We start from the raw sequence: 21,579 nt of genomic DNA, 5'->3' as shown, positions 1-21,579 counted from the left end.
CCTTTCCAGTCACAGTCTTTCCGGTCAGAGTTGATCCACGGGCACATTTGGACCTGCCATCGTCACTGAACTGAGGTTCTTTTCGAAGCTGGGTGGCTACTGGTCTTTATCAACAATTGAGAATTGGACAAGAAAAATAATTACGGCGTTTTGAGCATTTTCCTTTCATTTTGTATCTTATTTTTCATCAGCTTTGGCGAACGCGCTCCAATTGATACGATTGGTCAATTGATACGATTGCACCACTCAGTGATCTAGCTCCTTATCAATGGCCCCGATCCTGTCTCCTTCGCCGTCCGGGTACACGACGCCTAACATTACGAAATTGAAGTTAGCATGCTGATGGATAATGTCCAGCCGGGGCCGCAGCTTCAACTCACCTTTGGTCGGATGGACTAGCCACCCCGGCTTGAGCATGTCGACGGCGCGGTCCCGGCTCCAGCCGTAGAGCTTCTCCCAGTTGACGCACTGATGCGACGTCGAGTTTACGACGGGCAGCCTGCTGTCTTGCCTCCAGATGTACGTGATCAGGCCAATGTCGCCGTGGCACATTGCCGACTGCCGCAAAAAGTCCAGGCAGTGCTCTTTTCTGCCCGTTAGCGGCAGGTTCGTAGGGTATGCGCGGCGGGTAAAGCGACTTGCCATTATGCAGTCTGTTCATTTCCATCTGGTGATGGGTAAAATCTGAAAAGTAGTAGTCCGGATACATGAACTGGTGCAGTCTCTTGATGCAGTGCAGCTCGTGGAAGACGTTTAGCGTGCCAATGTAATCGCTGCTGCCAGGTACCGCGACGCCAATCTTTTCACGGCCGTGATGCTTGAAATATTCAGCCTCTACCCTCACGTTCTGGCCTGAGTAACACTATCAGCATCCAAGTGTGACAAGTATTCTGATGGCGTGCATACTGTTTAGTAAATCATGCCAGGCCCTATCGAGTTCTGGAGAAGGCACCCCAGAGTAAATGCTCAGGTCCTGAATGTGGTCTTCCAGAGTGAATTTTGTATCTCTCCATTCGATAACATTCGCTGCAGGTGCTGTAGTTACAAATAAGCAATTTTTCCAATCAGCAAGTGGTGCACAGGGCTTACCTACAATATGGAATTACAGGGGCTCCGGCGCAACAAGTGCGGTTGCTCGCGGCGACCAGAGCCAGAACTAGAAGATAGAAGCTGAGTAAAGCACCCTGAAAAATCAAAAACGTTCGATCTCGCCAAAGTGGCCTTGACGATCTCGGAAGCGAGGCCGAGGGATCCTTCTCCAGCAAACCTTCGCTCGAGCCACGCTCATCTGCATCATCAACAGAGACGGGGCGGAATTCTGCCTGCTGGACACGCTTGATCTTGGACCAACTGTACTGCCTGGCGTATTGGAAGGTGGCCGCCATTTGCTCCAACATGACTACTGCTGCAAGATAAATGGGGAAAAAGGGAAACAGGAGACAGAGGACGATTTCACGCCAATGGGACCAGTGGTCGACAAGGCGATTCGTCTCACACCGGTCCTGGAAACTGACAATAACAATGTACAAGCGGCAAGTCTGAAAAGTCCGCCACAACCATGACACCTGCAGGTTACGGCGTGCTTCTCCAACTAGAGCGGGTGTTGTTCTTGACTTTCGTGACAAGTCATTGTGACCGTGCATAGGTCATTGTATGGTGGCCAATGACACGGCGCTATTGCCGACCTTGCCATCCGTTTTAGGACATTACGACAGATCGCCGCGCCGATCTAACCCAAATCAAGGCGGAAGCACGACGCATCTCGGCCCCGAGAAATATAGCCATTTTGAGACTAAGTCTCCAAGTAATTGAAATTGCTAATGATGCAGCTTTGGGACAGAAGACGCGCCAAATGCTTTGTATTAAGTGAATGCTAAAGCCATGATGGTATATACCATGGTTTGGGAGGCTTTTGAGGAGCAGGACTAGTCGGCACCGGCCCATCATCGCGCGTCGCCAACTCTTTCAGCCTTGGAAACCACTTGTGAAGAAAAAGTCAGTAGCCGTTGGACAACGTAAATTTACAGAACACGGCCGCGACAATTCCAACTTACCGGCGCACCGAACCCGCTGGCCGCGTCCCAGCCTTGCGTAGCCGGGAACCCCGTCGTGTTGCAGCCAAAAGTACTCCCGTTCACGACATCCATGAAGCCGCCGCCGCCCTGCGAGCCGATCGAGTATATCCAGGGGTTCAGGAAGCCGAGCGGCGGCTTCCCCCGCGCCAGGCGCGCGTCGTTGAGCAGCGCGACGACGGCCGCGAAGATGGGCGCCGACGCGCTGGTGCCGTCCACCAGCTTCGTCCTCCCGTTCCAGACGGTCACGATGCGGTAGCCCATGGCCGCGACGTCCGGGTACGCCCTGCCGCCGGCATTGTACAGGCCGCGGTGCCGGCCGCCCAGCCCCCGCAGGTACCGCGACACGGCCCGCTCCTGGTACGCGGGCCGGGCAAAGTACTCGCTGAAGCCGCCGCCGCTCACAAAGTGGTTCTCGTCGTTGAACCCGACCACCGCTGCCGACGATGGCCCGACGCCGCCCCTGGTCGCGGCCACCGAGGTCACGTACGGGCAGCTGTCCGGGAAGCGCGCCGCGAACCGGCGACGGCCGGCGCGGTCGTGGCACTGCGCGGGACGCCCGACGCCCCAGTCGCCGGACCCGAAGACGACGCTGACGCCGCGCGCGCCGAGCTGCGCGAAGCCCTGGCAGACGCGCCGCGCGTACGACCGCGGCACCGTGTACTCGGTGTCGGCGTACGAGATGCTCAGCACGGTGGGCAGGTCGGCTTGCGCCAGCAGCCAGTTGATGAGGAGCAGGAACGGCTCGTTGTCATTGACAGGCGCGGACGGATCGGGCGCAAAGGGCGGCGGCGACGAGCCGCCCACGGTGTACGTGACCAGGGGCGTCGGATGGCCCACGCCCAGCAGGACCTGGGCGTCCAGCCCGCCTTCCTTGCCGTCGCCCCTGTCGATTTCCTCCTGCGTGGAGGGGGATTGGCGATTGATGCCCCCGGCAATCTCCGTGATGGCAAAGTCGTCTGCGGCGGCGGCGGCGTCGGGACGATAGGTCCTCAGAAACTGCCTGGCGTCTGTCCGGTTGTTGAATTCACCTGAAAAATTACACAAGGCCATCTTGTTTCTCCCCGTCGCCTGTGCCGTGTAGTTTAACGTTCCGTACAGAACGCGCAAGCATAGTGGCGTGATCGCTGTGATGTTGCATGCCTGCTCCGGAGTCAAATCGAGAGGAGGATTGGCCAGGTCGATGCCGTTGAGGATTGCCAAGCCATCGGGAATGTCTTTTGCATAGTCATTCATCGATTCCGTTGGTCTTTTCAGAGAATTGGGTCTGCCAGTACCCCCAGCGCGAATGCTGAAGAAAGCATTTGTAGGATGTATGGTGTCGATGATGTCGTACACATCAGATGGAAGGGACCATTGCTCTGAACGAACGACATGAGACCCATCGCGACGATAGATGTGGTATTGAGTTTTGAGGAGTGACTCTGCCACAGAGACTGTTAGATTAGATATGCTGAGCCAGTCTTTTGCTGGGCTGTAGTGTAGCTGGTCCTGTCCAATTCCATGCGATCCCAGCCACGTGTGAAGCTTTGCTATCGTCTCATCCGCAGGAGCGACGAACGCGTTTACTTGATCAGCAGACAAGTATCTGCCATAGCTGTAGTGCGACGGATCTGATATCTCGAGCAGGCGCTTTTCCAGGGCAGTGAAATTTCCCTGTTTGACACCAACATGTAAATCGAATCGATAGCTTGAATCCGGCTTTCCGATACGAACCCATTCGTCTGGAGCCGGCTGCCATTCTTTCAGAACATGGAAAGCTTGCGTAGGTGAACTTCCTCGATCTTTGAAGAATCTGCTGGCAGGCAACAGAAGTAATGGCCAATATCTAGACATTGTATCTCTCCTCTGTTTGAAGTCAAAGAAGCTTGTTCTTCGGTTCTCGCTTCCAGTCTGGGGTTGCTATTGGAGCTAGACTAGGCTCGAATTCCCACAATGTCGCTGCTCCAACTCATCATCAGACTACAGGTGGAAATTTGCCTAGAAGCCCATCAGATTATTGCCATATTCGACGGAAGCGAGTGGGGCATGAGCCATATTCTGCTGCAATTTACACGGCAATGCTGGAGATTGATGTGACATGACAGCCTTCAGCCGCCGGTCATAGCACGAAAGGCACTTACCCCACGGTAAGCCACGCTGAAGCACTTACACCATGCACTGTCGTGGCTATAGTTCAGAGTCCTAAAGCCTGCCGCTCGCCACCTAGCAGGGCTCGCACTCGTCCTGATCGCCTTCCGTACCTAGTCGGTGAATTTCGTCGAGGCTTGCACGCTCGGGTGAGAAGGTGTTTCCACGTCAAAAGTCCCAACTCCGCCTGTAATCGGAAAGTCAATTTGCCGTCACCCACCTCTCGAGCAATCATGTTTTTTACAAGAAAGAAGCTGCCGTTTCTTTTTGACAGGGCTGCAATAGAAAAGGCGACAGCTAGCCGCGGCAAAACTGTGGATGGATCAGAGAGCGGCGACTCGTTTCTTGACGAGCAAGAGATTCGTAAAGTGAGGTCCAGAAAATCGTCACAGAAAAGATGGTGGATCGGCTTCCTGGCCATCCACTTCTTCCTTCTCACCACCTATCTCGTCACGGTCCTGAACATGCAAGCAGAATTGGCGAAATTGCGCAAACATGGTTTGCAGCTGATTCAGTGTAAGTGTGTCTGTTAGATTGCACGGCCACATGCTAGACATTTCGCTAATTCGTCAGTTAGCCCCGGCTTCTGGAGCTCTAGAGTGGTCTGAACACACGTTTGTTGAGAACAGCTTCTCGCATGGCCCCTTTTCTGGCTACCCGCGCGAGGAAATTGATCGAAACTGGCATGATCTTATCAACTGTAAGTGTTGGCTATTTTCCTTACTAGTAAAGAATTTTTAAAGATTAATTCTTTTTGAAAAATGCTAATTTACAGATGAAAACATTGTTATTGAACCTGAGATCATCGCCCGCCTTGGTCGTGAAGACATCGCTGTCGCTGACCCTGATGGACGAGGATATCTTGGGACACTCAACGTGTATCATCAGCTTCATTGCATCGTACGTCAAGTTTCTTTTTTACAAGTCCAATTTCGCTACTAATGAATGTGCTGCTATTTCTAGAAGCGCCTTTGGCAATATACATACCCAGAGGTCTATCGAAAGGATCAAACGGCTGCTCAAGCTGAAGCAGATCGCCTGCACAAAGGTGAGCATGTTTCAAGAAAAGAAGTTGAATGCCGCTAAATCCGATGTAGAGCACTGCTTTGATTACCTTCGACAGTCTGTCATGTGCCTCGCAGATATCGGAATCATCACATATCAGTGGAGTGACGACGACGTGGTTCCCGTCGCCAACTCTACCACCCACCAGTGTGCCAACTGGGGGAAACTGGATCAGTGGACAAGGCAGCGAAGCGTTGACATGATGAAGCCTGGCTGGCTGATACACCCCACGAAAGGTATGCAGATCAGTAAGTTGTATCATTCACGGCTCTTTTACTGACTCTTCTCTTAAAAGGATATGCCTATAAGGATCAGTAGCACCACCATCAATAGTTGGCAATTATGGACTTCATATGCGGAGCTAGCCTTTTATGTAAATAAGCTGAGCGGCTGCTCAAAATAGTGACGTTACTGTAGTGGGTGTTGGGGAATGTCTGCAAGTATTTACGATTAAATGGAGCATAACTTGAGGGCGTTTATATGAAAAGGGCGCGAATAACACAAGATCGGTATGAAAACTCCAGTCATGCTGCTTAGATGCGTTTTGCATCAAACATCTTCTCGATAATCACATTGCGTGGACTGTCTAAGCGAACCTCCTCATCGTACAATGTACCAAGGGTGGTCCCAGCGAAACGCTCTCGAGAGGGCTAAATCCTTCAACTCCGGGAACCACTTGGGCATGTTAGTAAAATATCCAAAGGGAGCTAGCCCAAAGACTTTGCACTTACTGGCGTTCCCAATCCTGTTGCTGCATCCCAGCCGACAACCGCTGGAAATCCGGTGGTGTTGCAACCGGTCGCTGAACCATGAGTAACATCCCTCAGCCCTGATCTTGCAGAGTAAAGCCATGGGTTCAGAAATCCCAGAGGCGGCCTCTTTTCGGCAATCAGTGCGTCGTTGAGCAGTGCAACAATCGCAGCGAATGCCGGCGCTGAGCCACTGGTGCCATCTAGTAGATGTGCGGTCCCGTTATAAATGATGGTAAAGTGATATCCCTGAGTGGAAATGTCCGGGATCCCCCGTCCATGAGCATTGTAGAGACCGTCGTGGAGTCTCCCGATGCCGCCCAAATATGTATCTACGACCCCGTCTTGATAAGAGGGTCGACTAAAGTACTCGCTGAATCCGCCGCCTATCATTTAATTAGTATGATGCGCAACGAACAGTATACAGCTCCATCGGCCTGACTGACCAGTAACAAAATCGGATCGCCCATCAAAAGCAGCCATAACTGGATCGAAATGCCGCGTAGCACCAACGGCCGTGACGAATGGGCAGGATGCCGGAAATGCAGGCATAAATCGCGGAGTATTCTTTCCATCGTTTGTAACACATTTGCCGTCGGGGCCGACACCCTCGTCTCCGGATGCCACAATGACACTGACGCCTCGAGCCCCGAGCTGAGCAAAAGCCGCACAAACTCTCTTCGCGTACGCTTTGGGAACTGTCTGTTCTTCGTCTGCATAGGATACAGAAATGACAGACGGAACGTCATCGCTCTCAAGCAAATGACTGAGCCATTCCATATACGGCTCGTTGGCATTGTGTACTTTATTTACACTAGCATGGAAGGGGGGCCGGCCGCCAACATTCCACGCCTTCAGAGGCGTGGGAAAACCGATTCCAAGGATAGTTTCAACGTCCAAGGCACCTTCCAAGCCCATGTGGCGATCAAATTGCTCGTCTGTGTTGGGGGTCTGTTGGTCTTGGCCCCCAGCAAGCAGCACCGTCTCGAAATTCTCGGCGGCCCCAGCAGCTGCGGCATCAGGTCGGTAGATGTCAAGGTATCTTTGGATATCAGATCTGTTATTGTTGTTTCCCAGGAAATTGACAACGCCCATGCTGTTGCCATCGATAGACTGAGGCCGATATGAAAGAGTGCCGTACAGCACTCTCATACACAATGGCGTGACGGCCAGTCTGTTGCATGCATCCTCTGGCGTGGGGCTCGACGGAAGCTCATCAATCGTCGGAACGTCCAAGTGGCCCCTGTCGAGGATGTCTTCTTCTACCAGTTCTTCATGCGTCGGTAACCGCCCCTCTTGTTCCCAGTCCGGGGGAGGAGGCCCTCCGTAGCGGCTCGAAGGCTTGGGGCGAAAGAAGGAATTGGTAGGCTGGATCACATCGATATATGCCGCAACGCGTTCTGGGATGGACCAATTCATGGTTCGAACCAAGACTGCGCCGTCTTGAACATTCTCAAACTCAAAGTAACGGCATTCGAGCAAACGTTCCGCTTGCCGAATCGGCAAGGATGCTGTAATCCAGTCGTTTCCCGCAGATTTGGCATACTTTGTGATGTTGTTGGAGAGAAGCCAATCTTGGACCGATTTGGATGCCTCGTTGGACGCTTTCAGAAGGCTTGAAACTTCTCTTCTGTCAAGATAGCGGCCGTAGTTTTTACTTCGCGGGTCGGAAACTGCGCGACGGGGAGAATTATTCGTCAGCTAGGTGAGAAGCTGCGAGTCAAAAATACGTTCAAGCACACCCTACCTTCCGACAGTCGTCGCTCCAGTTCATTGAATTTAAACTCCCCATGTTTGATCCCGATATGTAGATGTACTGTGGCGGCATCGCTTGCAGGCCGTAGCCTCTTCCAAGTCGGTGGGATCTCAGACACTTGAGCGTTGCGAGTTTCTTGGACGGGTATTGCAAGGCCGTGGGCTAAAACGCCGGCCAAAACCACCAGTTGTACCAGCATTACTCTTGATCGTCTCAGAGTAACCATTTGTTCTTTAGAAATTGATGTTCGGTTCGCTCTGCAAAAGGGATTGCTTGCCGTAATGCGACATGTTGATGGGCGCCGCTACGTACCAGCAATTCCAGCACGACACCGTCAAGGGTCAATTCTGTTAGCAGTCCTCAATCTCGTCCGCTTTGCAATACCGTCCGCATACACCATTTGCCGGCAAACCCAGACTCCCGCTATAGGGAGTCTGCATGGCGCATGTGTGGTCACGTCCTGTGACTGTCACCGTGACCCAGCACAGTGGCCTGCAGGGAGTCCCGGCGGTCCAGTAACTGTCATACCACCAGAAGGCAGTCACAAAAAAATTCTGTTCCGGAATTTTGGTCATGTGGCGTCATGTAGGCTGACATGTTATAATGCGAGCATTTAGGTGACAGCGCAATAGCCCATCAGTTATGTCTGCTCTACCGCGGTTCAGACTGTGCTGCGCAAGTGAACGCCACAATGTCGCACCTAGTTATGGAATCAGCTGCGTCCGGGCTTCCAAAAAGATTGCATATGAGTTACAAACTGTTGAACAGATGTCCTAGGCATAAAGCTACTAGTTACTGTGAATTACACCTCGCTGCCCACTCAGCACAGCCCGGCAACTCTCTATTCTCGTCTTTACCGCCGCATATCCTTCAACTTCAAAATGCAGATCCAAGCCCTCAGCAAGGGCTATCAGATTTGGAATACATGTTTGTGTTTCTTGATAGTACTCTGTGGTGCCGAACCAGCGCAGTTCTGCAAGTTTGGCTACCAGTCCAACCAGGTCGATTTTTGCAGTAGCTTCACCGCACACCACAACGAGTCGACCAATGAGTACAATGTCTACCTCACATTTACTCATGTCAGACCTGCTCAATCAGCCAAAGGCTGGTCAGCAATAGGGTTTGGAGAAGAAATGAAGGGTTCTCTGATGGTAATTGTTTATGGGGATCCAGCATCCGGACAGCCTCCCATTGTCAGTGTGCGGGCGTCCCAGGGTCATTCTCAGCCAACGCTTGTCGTGCCGCACGATTTTGACGGCGGCGACCTTAGTGTTTTAAGATCTGACTGGACATTGAATGATTCTCCCACAGGGACCGTGACGGCTATTGTTTCTCTGGTTTGCTACTCTTGCACCATGTGGCCTGGAACAAAAATATCTGCGACGTCTGTTTCCCAGCCTCTCGTTTGGGCATGGAATAATGTTCAAGAATTTGAAGTCTTCACCTACGATGCACATTTGAAGATGCATCAACACCACGCTGGTAATGGTGGCTGGGGTCGTTTCTACGTCAACATGGACCGTGCCACCAGCAAAGTCCCTCAGCTGCCTTCGGTACCCTATATTCGCCCCGGAGTCGAGACATATTTTGCTTCAGAAGAACCCGACATATTAGCTGGTGGTATAGTCAATGCTATGAAGAAATGGACGCTTAGCAACCGCGTGCTTCATATTCACGGTACTCTGATGGCTGGTGCATTTCTGTTTCTTATCCCAGGAGGCGTGTTTGCCATGAGATCTGGGAGCCCCAAATCATTCAAGTATCACTGGATTATCCAAATAACAGCTGCTACCATGATCATTGGTGGCATGGGTGTCGGCATCTCACTCCAGAAGAGCATCAACACCACTCACCAGATAGTGGGTTTGATTGTTGTCGCTGTGCTCTGCGCGCAAGCTTACATGGGATACAAGCACCATGTCGATTTTGTCAAGATACATCGACGCACTTGGATCTCATATTGCCATATGTGGACAGGACGTGCTGCCATGATCGCCGCATCGGGTAATCTACTTCTTGGCATGACGATGAGGGGGTACCCTCGTGTCATACTGTCCATAACGGCCGCTTTCATTGTATTGGAGCTGACAAGCCTCTCATTGTTCGTCTGGCTCAGATCAAAGATCACGGCTAGAAAGCGTGTCGAGTATCAAGAAGCGGAGCAAAGTGCTCAGACACACCGCTACTTCACTATTGGTGACGATACTGATGAAGAACCGAGCGATACTGAGGACGAATCCCAGAAGCTGAGAAAGTCAGAGGGGTCTGTGGTTTCAAGATAGTGTGGCTTCATCGAGTGATATGTTTCATTACTCGGTCGACAATCTGTTTTTGTATTGAGTTGTCCAATAAGCGAGTTACCAACGCAGTTTTGATTTCCCTTTGTTCTCTTACTGCAAGCAAGCGTACTTTTGTTCGACGGACTGAACCAGGTAGCCAACTGGTCTATTTGCAGAAGCTTCATTTTTTCCTTGAATTGGTTCAAATTGCTGGCGATGTAAGCAGGTATAATATGATACAGGCGTTTGAGGCCTTTTGTTGTGGCGATTGTCCCGTGTTGTGAATGAGCTGCATAATAAGAGACCACGTATCCGCCACCTGTGCTCTGTTAGCCATCCATCGCAAGTGCCGCAGATCAAAGACGACACTTACTGTATCTTGTAGGTCTTTTCTATCTTTGCGCATGAAATCTTGGATTTCCTGATCCGCGATGAGGTTTTGGATGCGATGGGCAATGTACACCCTGCTGGTTTCTGCTGTAGGCTTCGACGAGCCAGCAATGGACGGCAATATACTTTTACTGGTCTCTGTAGCACCACGAGCCATGTTTAATAATTCATCGGCGTAGATGCCTTCTGCGGCACGAACGATTTCTTCCCTGTACGCGTTGCGCTCCTGCTCGCCCCATTCCACATGGCTGCGATGGATGGCCGAGAGAAAACCGCGCAGTCGCCGTGAACGGCCGACGGCCTGCGCTGGCCGGGAATTGGCCCTTGCACCGAGATTGGTGCTGTAGTAGGCAGTCATCATGGCTTCGAGACTCTCGAAGCCGGCATCCTCCACAAACTCCCGGATACGTTCGAGCGAAACATTCGGTGCAGCGGAATCCGCACTGCGGCTGGCTGTTAGTGGACGAGACTCGGACCGCGGCCAGGAGAAACTTCCGCTGCCTGTTGTTGCTGATGAACCGCTGGCAGAGCTGATGCACACAGGCGTATCATTGCTCAGTTGCATGAAGTCGGAAGTGTTGATCGGCTGCTGAGGTTTGCAGCCTAGACCTTCATACCGGTGATTTTGTGACTGCTGTGTCTGTGAAAACATGGCGAGTAGCCGACTGTATGAATCCTGGGATAATTCTGGGACCGATCAGCCTTGACGTACGTGCATAGTAGTGGTAATCTACGTACCCTTGTCCCCCTTCTGGAGGGTCATTAAAATCTGGCGCAGCGGGCTAGGTGAACTGCTTTCTAGGTTCGTGGAATCGCCAGAAATGTCGATAGAAACGAGTTGTCGGTCCAAAAGGCTCTTGGCCATTGGTTCTGGTCTGTCCGGCAGAGCGACAGAGTCTCCGGTTTCCGCTTGCTCTGTAGTATGGTGTACATCAGAGCTAAGCGGAGGGGTGCCTTGCAGACATTGATCTGTAAGTTCATCCTGCTCTTCTAGTGAGGGATCAAAGAATGCGCTTTCAACTGCGAATTCCCAAGCCTTTTCAGATTGCTGATCTTGAGCTTCAGACGATATTGTGGACAGCGCGTCGTTGCTGATGGAGTTGATGCTCGCAGCTCGATTTTTCTGCCCTGTAGAGAATCCTTGTTTAGACCTTGCGTGTTTTACAGCAGTGCATAGATACATTGGTACTGATTCGCTGACAAGGGCGTGGGCTTACTTTCTCGCCGTCTTCGCTGGGCCAATCGGTTTCGTCGTCGTTGCTCCTCAAGTTTGGCCGCCGCATCAGTGATTTCTGCGCTGTGCATAATGACATAACGCGGCGATGGATCTACTGACACAGTATGTGAGGCAATGACTTTGTTAGTACCGAGCCAGACCTAAAGTGTGCATGGTCAACAAGCAATACCATGTTCTTATTCTCGAAACTGCCTAGCCGACTACGGGGACCTACGTGTGATAATCGAATGGACCCTTTCTTTTTTCGACGATTGGCATGAGCCCCGCAGTGCCAGTTGAGGCTGGCTGGACGAAGTGAGGTTGGCCACTTAGATAGCATCTGGAGCCACCCGGTCGTGGGCTGATATGCATCCTTTCGGGTCGGGCGCTCTTGGCTACCGGTTAGACAGAAACTGGGGAAAGGATCCTCGCTCAAGGACTTGTGAGCCGAAGGTTAAGCAAAAAAAAGCACCAAAGAATAGTTGTGGGCACGCTGCGCATAATCCCGGATGCTGTGGCGCTCTCCGCTGAGGCCGACGCCGCTTCCATCATTTTTTTGCCCCAGGCGGCACTCGGATTATTTACGAGACTTGCAACACGATGAGCGTCTGCTGGGTATGTGAATAAACCCCGCGGACCTAGGTCGAAGCGGGCCACGTTCTTCCTAGGTCATCGCGCAGAAGATGTCTCGGCATTCTGATAGAGGCGTCACGATCAGATGGTTTAAAAGCCACGCCGGAAGATAAGCCCTAGCGACAGCGGGCGTGGTTGGCAAGGAGAGGCACCTCCGGGGACGGTTGGGTTCTTTGAGACTCTTCTGTCGGCAATTTTTTCAGCCCCAGCAGTGTAGCCCCGGGACGAGACACAGATAACCCAAAGGCAGCAGGTCTGTGACAGCTGGGACCGGGGCCGTGGTTCCTCTCCGAGCCTCAACATGGGTGAGGAAAGCACCTCGCTGTTCGTCAGAGCTTGGCAGCATGGTGTATGCGAGTGCACCAATGGGTGCATCTCGGGAGAAAGAATATCGTACACAACGTAACTGAGGCTGTGGCGTGCTCGTCAAAGTCCTTGTCACGTCATTGACGTCGTGATACACAATGACGCAGTATCGTGTGACAACCATGCGTAGGGGGCACTGGCGGTCTTCACGATCGACAGAAAAGAGAATTATTGGTAGCCAATCAAATTGAGCAAAAAGAGCTTTCTTTTCTCGGTGAGTATCGGGAGGCGAAGAATTACCCCCAACTACCGGCAGCGACACGCGGTCCTGGATCAAGACTGTTCATCCAGCAAGTTTCCGTGCTCCCCGGTGGCCACGGCCCCCACCCCTCCCCCCCAGCTTTCCCATCTCCTGCTACTAAATATTTTGTCCATCTGCAGTCGACGTTTGTCCAGGTTTGAGGGTCTGAAGCAGCCGTTGTGCACAAGGTAGGTGGGGACGAGACTGCACTGCGACCCTAGAAAGGCTTACTTCGTATGCGTTGTCTGTCATCGCATGACTGCCGTGCAACGTGCAACCCAACGATGCAACCTTTCAGAACTGGCCTGGACTAGAAGGAAAGGTACCACCTGGGAGCTCAAATACGCCCAATGTGGTGCTACCAACCTAGTTCGTTCCCATGTGCCTCTTCAATTTGCTCGTCCCTGGAACATTGTAATTCTTGCGAGGATGTAGAGTGTCAATAACTCGGCGCCTTCAAAGTATATTACTGGAAAAGATCCGTTGATTATATCATTCCCTAGCATGGATGGCTTGCCCAGGGTCCAAATGCCCGAGGCTCCGCGTCCCGGGTCTCGGCCCCAGCCTTGCCACAATGCCGGCCGCGTCCCACCTGCGGCGGTCTTTCTAGCCTTGATGCTCATGCAGTGCTCCATTAACATCTTCTCCATCATTCTCTTCCTCGGTGTAAGCCGGTCCTAAAAAGGTGTGAGCGGGCCGAGCATGCGCCGCGCGATGGCCATCTTCAATTTGCGGACTCACCAAGCTGTGGATGAATAATAAGCCCAGGCTGGTACATGTTGACAGTTCGCTCCTTGGTCCATTCTGCAAGTTTGTCCCAATTGACGCAGGTATGGCCAGTGCCGTTTGCCCCGGGCTTCAGCAAGTCTTTCTGCCAGCTGTAGATGACGAGGCCGACATCGCCATGATACATGGCGAAACTTTTTAGGGTGCTGAGGCAATGGTCTAGCACAAATTCAATCAGCAAATTTTTGCGCCAACTTCATTTTGACAAGCTCGCGATTGAGATGCTTTATTTTTCCCTGCTTCGAAACTTACTGCTGTGCACCCTATTCTTTCTTCGTTGCTCATCGTTCAATCCCGGCCAGTATACATCTTGGTAGACGTATTTATGAAGCCATCTCTGCCAAAAAAAAGCGAAGATTGTTAACATGAGAGTATTTATAGAGGAACACTCTTATGCATACCACGCAGTGTAGTTCATGATACACATTTAACGTGCCAAGGTAGCCACTGCCGTCTGACATACCGACGGCTGTCGCTTCGCGACCGAACGCTTGAACATCTTTCAGTGATAGTCGGATGTTCATGGCTGAAGATTCTCTCAGCGCCAGTTTCCCGTGGAGTGTGTTTCTGGAATTTCACTCACGACCTAATAAATCTCCCCAGGCTTTCTCGAGCGAGGGTCGGGGCTCGCCAACATACTTCCCGTGTGGGTCGTTGCCGTCCGAGAACTCACCAATGTAGTACTCAACAGCGTCATTGGCAGGTGCTGGAACATTCTTCGGTTAGAAGACGAATCGCTCAAGTTCGGTTTCGATCTAACTTACAATACAAGAACGGCTTTTTCGCGCTTCTCAAGGTTCTGCCGAGTACAACTCCCATGACAAGCAAAGTCAAAACATAGAAGCTGAAGAGCACCAGATGGAGTCTGACAGAGATGTTTTTCTGATATAAGGATCTTCGAGATTCCTCTTTGTTTAATTTCTCTTCTGACTTTAATAGACCATCGGAGTCTTTTGCGCCCCAGTCCTGCTCTTCAGTGATCGTCGGCGTTGAAGCCCGCGTCCCTGCGTCTCCTGAGCTCATGGAGCTATTTGATCGGGTCTTGTCGCCAAATAGAAGTTATTAAACCGTTGAATAGGGATTTCGACCCAAGTATGTGTTTGTATAAAGTTATTGAAGACGTCTCTCCAAGACGTTGCGGTGCCTGGTACCTCAGCCGATGCCACTTAAGCAGCTGAGTCAGGCCAGAGCAGTAGAATATTTCCTGCAGATAATATTACTACATCTTTGTTTCTGCAATTAGATAGTCATCTGAAATTGTCCATATTCTTCTTATTCGGTATTGTCGCTGTCGAAGAGCATCGTATCTGCAAGGTAAGAGGGGGGGCAGCCTGCCGTCACTCTATGCTGTATCTGTGGGAATATGACAGGCTGTACCACACTGACTATGGTCACATTCGTGTTGAGACTTCTTCTAGTGTCGTAAACAGCCGGGTTGAAGCTTCCGATAGTTTTTACACACCAAGCAAAACAGTCTACGTAAAGGGAGCGACTGATAGTGTCATTGTGGGGAAGTAGCTGGTCACATATGACAGGGCAGCAGTGTGAAGACCCTGGCGTGACCATGCATACGCTTGCTGGCGAAAGTAGAGGCTGCGAAGATATTTGATCTAATGCACCGATCTTGATGGACTGTAATGCGATTGGTTGGCCACCAAAAGAGGAAATCTGAGAAGTCATGTGTAGCTTACAGGACTGACATCTGTAGACTTGCTTTGTGAAGCTAGATGACTGTTCCTGAATACAGCATTTGATGACCATTCGCCAGTCATTTTACATTCTACTCACTGTTGTAAGATGTGACTTGATAACGAATGCTAGAAAAACGAGTAAGATAGTAGCCATTACTAAGATGATTCAATACTATATAGTCAATCGATTAACTAACAGCCTCAAGGTGTCCTGCCATTTACACCATACTTGCAGCATACCAACACTAGGACTAGAACTCTTTATTCACAAGTTCAATTAGCTACAAGCTTTTCTTTCAACATGTATTTCCGATCTACCTTCGTGTTCGGCATTTTTGCCACTGCTATTGCCAAGCCTGGTGAGTGAACATAAACCGTCGGTATCAATACAATTGGCTCTAATCTGAAGGAAGTGTTCATGCGCTCTGATGCTGATGCCGCCACCCACTACGTCGTTGACAAGCGTTCTGATGCTGACGCTGCTACGCACTACGTCGTGGATAAGCGTTCTGACGCCGACGCTGCTACTCATTACGTCGTTGACAAGCGCTCTGATGCTGATGCTGCCACTCATTATGTCGTTGATAAGCGCTCTGACGCCGACGCTGCTACTCATTATGTCGTTGACAAGCGTTCTGACGCTGACGCTGCTACTCATTACGTCGTTGACAAGCGCTCTGATGCTGATGCTGCCACTCATTATGTCGTGGATAAGCGTTCTGACGCCGATGCCGCCACTCACTATGTTGTGGATAAGCGCTCTGATGCTGATGCCGCTACCCATTACGTTGTTGATTAAATCAATGATATAGCATCAGTCGGTCCTTTTGCGATCGCGTCACCAAATGTGCTCTGTAACTGAAAGTACAGTTTCGGTCGGCTGCTACTGATAAGCCACACTAGCAAAAGGGAACTTTTACCATCTTATTTTGATTTATGAATATAAGGCTTCATATTAGCTACATCTTCTCTTCAGTATATGAAGTCTTCTAACCCTGACTATTCCTTGCTTCTTCTCTATTACATGAGCGTTTGAAGCAAACCTACACTTTAATTTTTTTAAAAGCTTTTCCTGGCGAAATAAAAAAAAAATAGAGACAGACTATCCCACCCTTGGCAACTTTGCCCTCTTTTGTATTTCTCGATGCTGTTAGCATTTTAGTGTCTCGGCCTCGTCTGGAATTTTGAGCGGCCGTCGTCCTAAGTGCGACCCCACCGGGCGACATGGTTGAAAGCTTCCCTCTATCATTGCAACGACCCGCCAACAGTAACGCAGCTGCGGACGCTGCGCGGCATCAAAGCACAACTGCGACCCGTCTCTCTCTCATCTAGAAACTATGCCACTTTCGCAGGGACCCAGAGTAGCGCAGCAGCTTCGGCCAAATGGAAGCCAGGCAGCCTGCGATCCCTGTCGCGCACGCAAGGTGGCGTGCGACCACGCTCGCCCGGCTTGCTCTCGCTGCCGCGCAAAGAATAGGGGAAACGAGTGCTTCTACTCGGCCAATGCCACGCGAAAGGTCAAGGTCAGCGAATCTCTGCTACCATCGCCTAGTGATGCGCCGTCAGTGGCTCTACCACCCCGCCCAGCTAAGCGGCAACGCCCAAATATTCGCCTCGGATATACGTCCGCGCTGGAAGAGACACAGCCAAATTTGTTAGGGACCATGCACAGCAACCTCTACGGTCATGTTTCACCAACCATTCACCCCGAACCTAATCGGCGGGTCGTTTTTAGCGAGCTGCCGGGCCCGGTCCGTGAGACTTGCATGGCAGTTCTACGAGCACTCCCCAACCAGCGGGACGCGCAAATGGTGTACATCGAGGGCGAGTTTCAGGCTAAAGGCTGGCTGCACCTCGCAGCACATCGAATCGTGCGGTGGTTACAGACTGTTCTTGCTGAGTCGCCGTCGCGGAGTGAGCAAGAAACTTTGGAGTGCGTTGCCGAAATAATATCCAGCAACACGACAAGACCAATGCGCGGCCCTCATGCAGACTGGGAATCATGGTTGAATTGCTTTTCCGGCCCGAACACGAGATGGGAATCCATTGGGCTACTCTGGACTCATATGGAGAGCATCTCGGACATTTTAGATGCTTTGATACCTAGGAAACTGGTTCGCTCAGAAAACAACACGTCCGGCCACACGGCAAAATTCCATGTCGACAGTTGTATCCGTCTCGCGCGCCATTTTACAGAGGAGAGTGACTTATTGGCGGACCTATACCGTCGAAGGTCAGTTCTCGTATCTATGGTGGACGGAGAACTAGGTGAGAACCGCAGTTTAGCTGCCCGACCCCGCGCTGTTATTCACATGTGCATGATTAGGAATGCCAGTCTGGGAGGCTCACGGCGCAAACGTGAACTACATGATCTACCTCGGCCTGCATACCCAGGATCTCAGTACTCCGTATGTTCCAACGGCGTGGTCTGAAAACAATCGACGAATGGCGGCAGCTACTTTTGTATCTGATAAAATTGGAGTTATGCTCACCGGAAATCCGCCCCTCATCAGCCATCACTACTACACAGCGCCATTGCCTCTTGATCTTCGTGACGAAGATCTCATTGCCGGCTCCACTACTCTCAACAACGCAATCAATTCTCTGGACGAACGGGGATGGAATACAGACGGCGGTCTCTACCCAGCGACTGTGGCGAGAGCCCGCACCATGATGGCGTTGATTCGAGACGAAGTGATTGAAGTGACCATGAGCAACGGCCGCGATCCAAGTCTCGAGTACCTCATGTACGTGAATTTACGAACGGGTTCGATTTACTAGATTTCGGCTCGGTCTCTGGCTAACATGATTTGAAGGGATCTCAAAGATCGAGAATACAGCCTAGTAGCCGAGTTCCCCACCAGCCTCAGATATGATTCTCGAGACCTCGAAGTACCCAACACGGACACGCATGCCCTCTATATGAAGATTCTTACGCATCTTGAACACCTCCAAAACTTATTCTTCATCGATAGGCTCTTGATACGTTGCAGGTATGCTATCCGAGATAACTTGCTGGAGACCAGCCTTGCCCTGGCGAATTTGGCCCTCCACCTTTGGATACACAAAGACCAATTCACGGGCACCATTTTACAGCGAAGCTTCGAATGGATTGTAAGTAGGAGTATCCCTAAAGCAGTATAGTGGTTTTTTTTAATCCCTCTCATCTGACACAATGCGGCAGATGCTTTCGTTTGGAGCACCTGCAGCCGGGATTCTGTGCCAAGAGGTTTTGGGTGCGGGCGAGCACAGCAAGGACCCCAATATCAGCCGGGCCACTGTCATTCAGCAACTGAGCCTGCTCGTCGGTTTTTTTGACTGGGTTCGACCCTCAATGCCGAACGCAAAGCTTTGTGCCAACTGCAAGGCCATTATCCAGCAGGTGCTTGATCAGTGCCTTAATACGAGTCCGGAGGCTGTCATGCCGGCCTTCCCAGCCTGGGATTTGGGCGATCAGCCAGACTTTAATTTTGAGCTCATGGATACCTTTGACTGGCTGCGGGCTGCCGACTGCTAAGCAATAATAAGAGGGAGGGGGGGTCCTCGGACCATCGCATACAGGGCGCGCAAGGATTGTCTTTCTGCATCTCGGTGCAAAACCTTCCAGCCGAGACTATCTAGTTAGGTAATTCGATAATTGATGAATGTCCTTGCGTCTCCTTCCTTGTAATTCAGCCCGGAGCTCGGTAGCAAGAATGGCTGCCTACAGTCAGGCGCGTCGCTCGCAGCCAGTCTCGGAATCCGAAGTGACTTCCCACTGTGCACGCCGGTCCGAAACTGGTGACGGTCACAGTGCGAAAGGTGGGTAGCACTGTGACCGAGCTCCAATCCTCACCTTCTCCGAGTTGTTCAGTTCCAGTAGCACAAGGCTATTGCATTATGCGATTGTTTCTTCTCCGTTTTTCTCTTTTCTAGTTCATTTCTCTCTCTTCTATAAATGTCCCTTTCTCCTCACTGGCCACTACCCCTCCAAACGTGGCAGTTCACCGCAATTGTCATCCGTGTAGCAGGCGACCAAGACACTTAGCTGCAATCAACGTTCCGGAATTTCACATCCTGATGGCAGATACGGAACGAGGTGTTGGCAGTCCTGCCACGGAAGCCGACCGGGCAGTTGCTCATGAAAAGACGAGCGAACCGCAAGCTAATCCTTTGTTGGTCAGTCACTGTAAGCCCGGCAGAACCAACACGTCAACATGCTAATCTGATCACTGCAGGTCACCTGGGATGGCGATGATGACCCTGATCACCCGTACAACTGGAAGCAGCCTCAGAAATGGGCAATCACGATTCTTCTCTCTTTCGGCGGTCTTGTTACGCTCATGTCTGGCGCGATGCTCGCACCGGCGCTCCAAGACATTGCACACGACTTCAACACCGACGAGAAAAACGCACAAATCTTCCTCTCTATATATGTTCTTGCTTTCGCTTTCGGACCGATGGTACTAGCTCCGTGCACCGAGGTGTTTGGCAGAAGACCGGTATGGCTCATTTGCGCCTGTTACTACATTGCGTGGAACACGGCTGCCGGGTTCAGCAAATCCCCCGGGATTCTGATTCTCTGTCGCGTCATGTCGGGCATTGGCGCCAGTGCCGAGTTTGCAGTCACTGGCCCTGTACTGGCCGACATCTGGAGACCCGAGCAGCGTGGCAAGTCTTTTGCCATCTCGACTTTCCTGCCTCTTCTGGGACCTGCACTCGGGCCAATCATCGGTGGCGCGGTGACCCAGACAATTGGCTGGCGGTGGATCTTTTATATCTTGTCTATTTATGATGGGCTTCTCGTCATCACCGGGTTCTTCCTGCTACCCGAAACCTTCAAAGTGATTTTGCTAGAGCGGAAGGCAAAGAAGCTAAGATCGCAGACTGGCCAAGAATACTACACAAGCGAAAGCCATGAGAAGCTCAGCGCGAGGCTGGCGGTATCCTTGACGCGCCCATTCCGTTTACTATTTACACATCCTACCATTCAACTCATGGGCGTGCTGCTCGCATACAACTTTGGCCTTTTATACATTGTCCTTGCAACCTTTGCTACCCTGTGGATCGACCGCTATAACCAAAGTAAGCTCGCGAGTGGCTTGCATTATATCGCGCTTGTGATCGGATACACGGTCGCTGCGCAAGTGGGAAGCAGGTTCATGGACAAAATCTGGGCATATCTGAAGAAACGCGCCGGTGGAACCAAGACTGCCCCGGAATATCGCGTCCCCCTAATGGTTCCCGGTGCCATTCTTGTTCTCGTCGGCATTTTCATCTATGGGTGGACGGCCCAGTACCACGTGCACTGGATTGCGCCTGATATCGGCATCGCCATCTTTGGCTGTGGCATCATCCTCAATACACAAGCGATGCAAGCCTACGTCACCGAGGCCTATCTTGGTCACGTTGCATCTGCTTCTGCAGCTTCCCAATTTCTGCGCAGCATCACGGGTTTTGCCTTTCCCCTCTTTGCGCCTTCACTGTACCTTGACCTGGGCTATGGCTGGGGCAACAGCGTCTTGGGGTTTGCCTTCTTGGTTCTTGCGGCCCCTGCACCAATCGTTCTGTGGGTTTTTGGCGCAAAAATGAGGGCGATTGGGAAGCACAAGTAACTGCTTCTACATCTTACGCTTATAGAAGGGGCGTGCAGTGAGAGTTTCGCGAGTGCTTACACTTCAGAAAGAGCGTAAATATATACCCATCACTGCTACCTTCAGCGCTTCTCGCGATAGCCGTGCAAACCACGCTGAACATCCCATTGCAGGAGCATTAGTTACAGCGCTCCAGCAATGGGCGGCGAATTAATATCACGATGACTTGTAATTATTGCTCTATTTTTATTAATGTTTTTTTTTGCATATTGCGAGCTGACCATGGTTCGCAGGTCAAAAATGCGTTCGGTGGAGGCGGAGGTAGTCGCTTCACTCTGGTGCCGGCAGACTACAGCCTCCTTACTTACCCTATCACTCAGCAATAGTGCATATCGCGTCTAATCTCCCACTGGGCAGAGTCGTCACGGGGCGGCGGGCAAGAGCATCGTATTCCTAGATGGAGTTTGGCTGGCAGAGAGATTTCATACCCCTTCTAGTCGGATGCGACAAGCTAAATGCCAATGTCGCCTCTTGTTCATGGGTGCTGTGGTTGAAGCCCCTACTCGAGCAACCTCGTTAACTACCGGACTGGAGGCAGACACATACATTGGCTTTGAACTTTCTCAATTTAT

At 51.4% G+C, this 21,579-nt stretch overlaps 10 protein-coding genes across 10 annotated transcripts; 5 read left to right on the top strand and 5 right to left on the bottom strand.

The window, feature by feature from the left end:
- Nucleotides 1–246: 246 nt before the first annotated feature.
- On the bottom strand, nucleotides 247–1,397 carry V2A60_005672 (oxidase ustYa family protein; the record flags this gene model as incomplete). The annotated part of the gene is made up of 5 exons (XM_083256980.1): nucleotides 247–311; nucleotides 381–589; nucleotides 639–852; nucleotides 907–1,035; nucleotides 1,094–1,397. The coding sequence occupies 5 exons, from the start codon at nucleotides 1,395–1,397 to the stop codon at nucleotides 247–249; spliced, it is 921 nt and encodes a 306-aa protein (XP_083113106.1).
- Nucleotides 1,398–2,021: 624 nt separating this feature from the next.
- Nucleotides 2,022–3,908, bottom strand: V2A60_005671 (S53 family peptidase; the record flags this gene model as incomplete). The annotated part of the gene is made up of 1 exon (XM_083256979.1): nucleotides 2,022–3,908. One exon carries the CDS (start codon nucleotides 3,906–3,908, stop codon nucleotides 2,022–2,024), a length of 1,887 nt encoding a protein of 628 aa, XP_083113105.1.
- Nucleotides 3,909–4,435: 527 nt separating this feature from the next.
- On the top strand, nucleotides 4,436–5,585 carry V2A60_005670 (oxidase ustYa family protein; the record flags this gene model as incomplete). The annotated part of the gene is made up of 6 exons (XM_083256978.1): nucleotides 4,436–4,718; nucleotides 4,780–4,902; nucleotides 4,978–5,102; nucleotides 5,166–5,250; nucleotides 5,300–5,503; nucleotides 5,563–5,585. The coding sequence occupies 6 exons, from the start codon at nucleotides 4,436–4,438 to the stop codon at nucleotides 5,583–5,585; spliced, it is 843 nt and encodes a 280-aa protein (XP_083113104.1).
- Nucleotides 5,586–5,867: 282 nt separating this feature from the next.
- On the bottom strand, nucleotides 5,868–7,435 carry V2A60_005669 (S53 family peptidase; the record flags this gene model as incomplete). Its single annotated transcript, XM_083256977.1, has 3 exons — nucleotides 5,868–5,942; nucleotides 5,999–6,402; nucleotides 6,463–7,435. The coding sequence occupies 3 exons, from the start codon at nucleotides 7,433–7,435 to the stop codon at nucleotides 5,868–5,870; spliced, it is 1,452 nt and encodes a 483-aa protein (XP_083113103.1).
- A 1,218-nt stretch (nucleotides 7,436–8,653) lies between these two features.
- V2A60_005668 (cytochrome and DOMON domain-containing protein) lies at nucleotides 8,654–10,054 on the top strand (the record flags this gene model as incomplete). The annotated part of the gene is made up of 1 exon (XM_083256976.1): nucleotides 8,654–10,054. The coding sequence occupies one exon, from the start codon at nucleotides 8,654–8,656 to the stop codon at nucleotides 10,052–10,054; it is 1,401 nt and encodes a 466-aa protein (XP_083113102.1).
- Nucleotides 10,055–10,253: 199 nt separating this feature from the next.
- On the bottom strand, nucleotides 10,254–11,746 carry V2A60_005667 (uncharacterized protein; the record flags this gene model as incomplete). Its single annotated transcript, XM_083256975.1, has 4 exons — nucleotides 10,254–10,370; nucleotides 10,425–11,128; nucleotides 11,180–11,569; nucleotides 11,659–11,746. The coding sequence occupies 4 exons, from the start codon at nucleotides 11,744–11,746 to the stop codon at nucleotides 10,254–10,256; spliced, it is 1,299 nt and encodes a 432-aa protein (XP_083113101.1).
- Nucleotides 11,747–13,503: 1,757 nt separating this feature from the next.
- Nucleotides 13,504–14,502, bottom strand: V2A60_005666 (uncharacterized protein; the record flags this gene model as incomplete). Its single annotated transcript, XM_083256974.1, has 5 exons — nucleotides 13,504–13,574; nucleotides 13,639–13,842; nucleotides 14,147–14,209; nucleotides 14,267–14,389; nucleotides 14,448–14,502. 5 exons carry the CDS (start codon nucleotides 14,500–14,502, stop codon nucleotides 13,504–13,506), a joined length of 516 nt encoding a protein of 171 aa, XP_083113100.1.
- A 1,173-nt stretch (nucleotides 14,503–15,675) lies between these two features.
- Nucleotides 15,676–16,173, top strand: V2A60_005665 (uncharacterized protein; the record flags this gene model as incomplete). Its single annotated transcript, XM_083256973.1, has 2 exons — nucleotides 15,676–15,733; nucleotides 15,788–16,173. 2 exons carry the CDS (start codon nucleotides 15,676–15,678, stop codon nucleotides 16,171–16,173), a joined length of 444 nt encoding a protein of 147 aa, XP_083113099.1.
- A 538-nt stretch (nucleotides 16,174–16,711) lies between these two features.
- V2A60_005664 (uncharacterized protein) lies at nucleotides 16,712–18,891 on the top strand (the record flags this gene model as incomplete). Its single annotated transcript, XM_083256972.1, has 4 exons — nucleotides 16,712–17,288; nucleotides 17,701–18,121; nucleotides 18,191–18,488; nucleotides 18,559–18,891. The coding sequence occupies 4 exons, from the start codon at nucleotides 16,712–16,714 to the stop codon at nucleotides 18,889–18,891; spliced, it is 1,629 nt and encodes a 542-aa protein (XP_083113098.1).
- Nucleotides 18,892–19,433: 542 nt separating this feature from the next.
- V2A60_005663 (MFS transporter) lies at nucleotides 19,434–20,968 on the top strand (the record flags this gene model as incomplete). The annotated part of the gene is made up of 2 exons (XM_083256971.1): nucleotides 19,434–19,532; nucleotides 19,592–20,968. The coding sequence occupies 2 exons, from the start codon at nucleotides 19,434–19,436 to the stop codon at nucleotides 20,966–20,968; spliced, it is 1,476 nt and encodes a 491-aa protein (XP_083113097.1).
- Between the last annotated feature and the right edge of the window lie 611 nt (nucleotides 20,969–21,579).

Source organism: Cordyceps javanica, chromosome 3, assembly GCF_051103115.1.
Source record: "Cordyceps javanica chromosome 3, complete sequence".
Lineage (NCBI taxonomy): Eukaryota > Fungi > Ascomycota > Sordariomycetes > Hypocreales > Cordycipitaceae > Cordyceps > Cordyceps javanica.
This window is presented reverse-complemented; position numbering and strand designations above follow the sequence as displayed.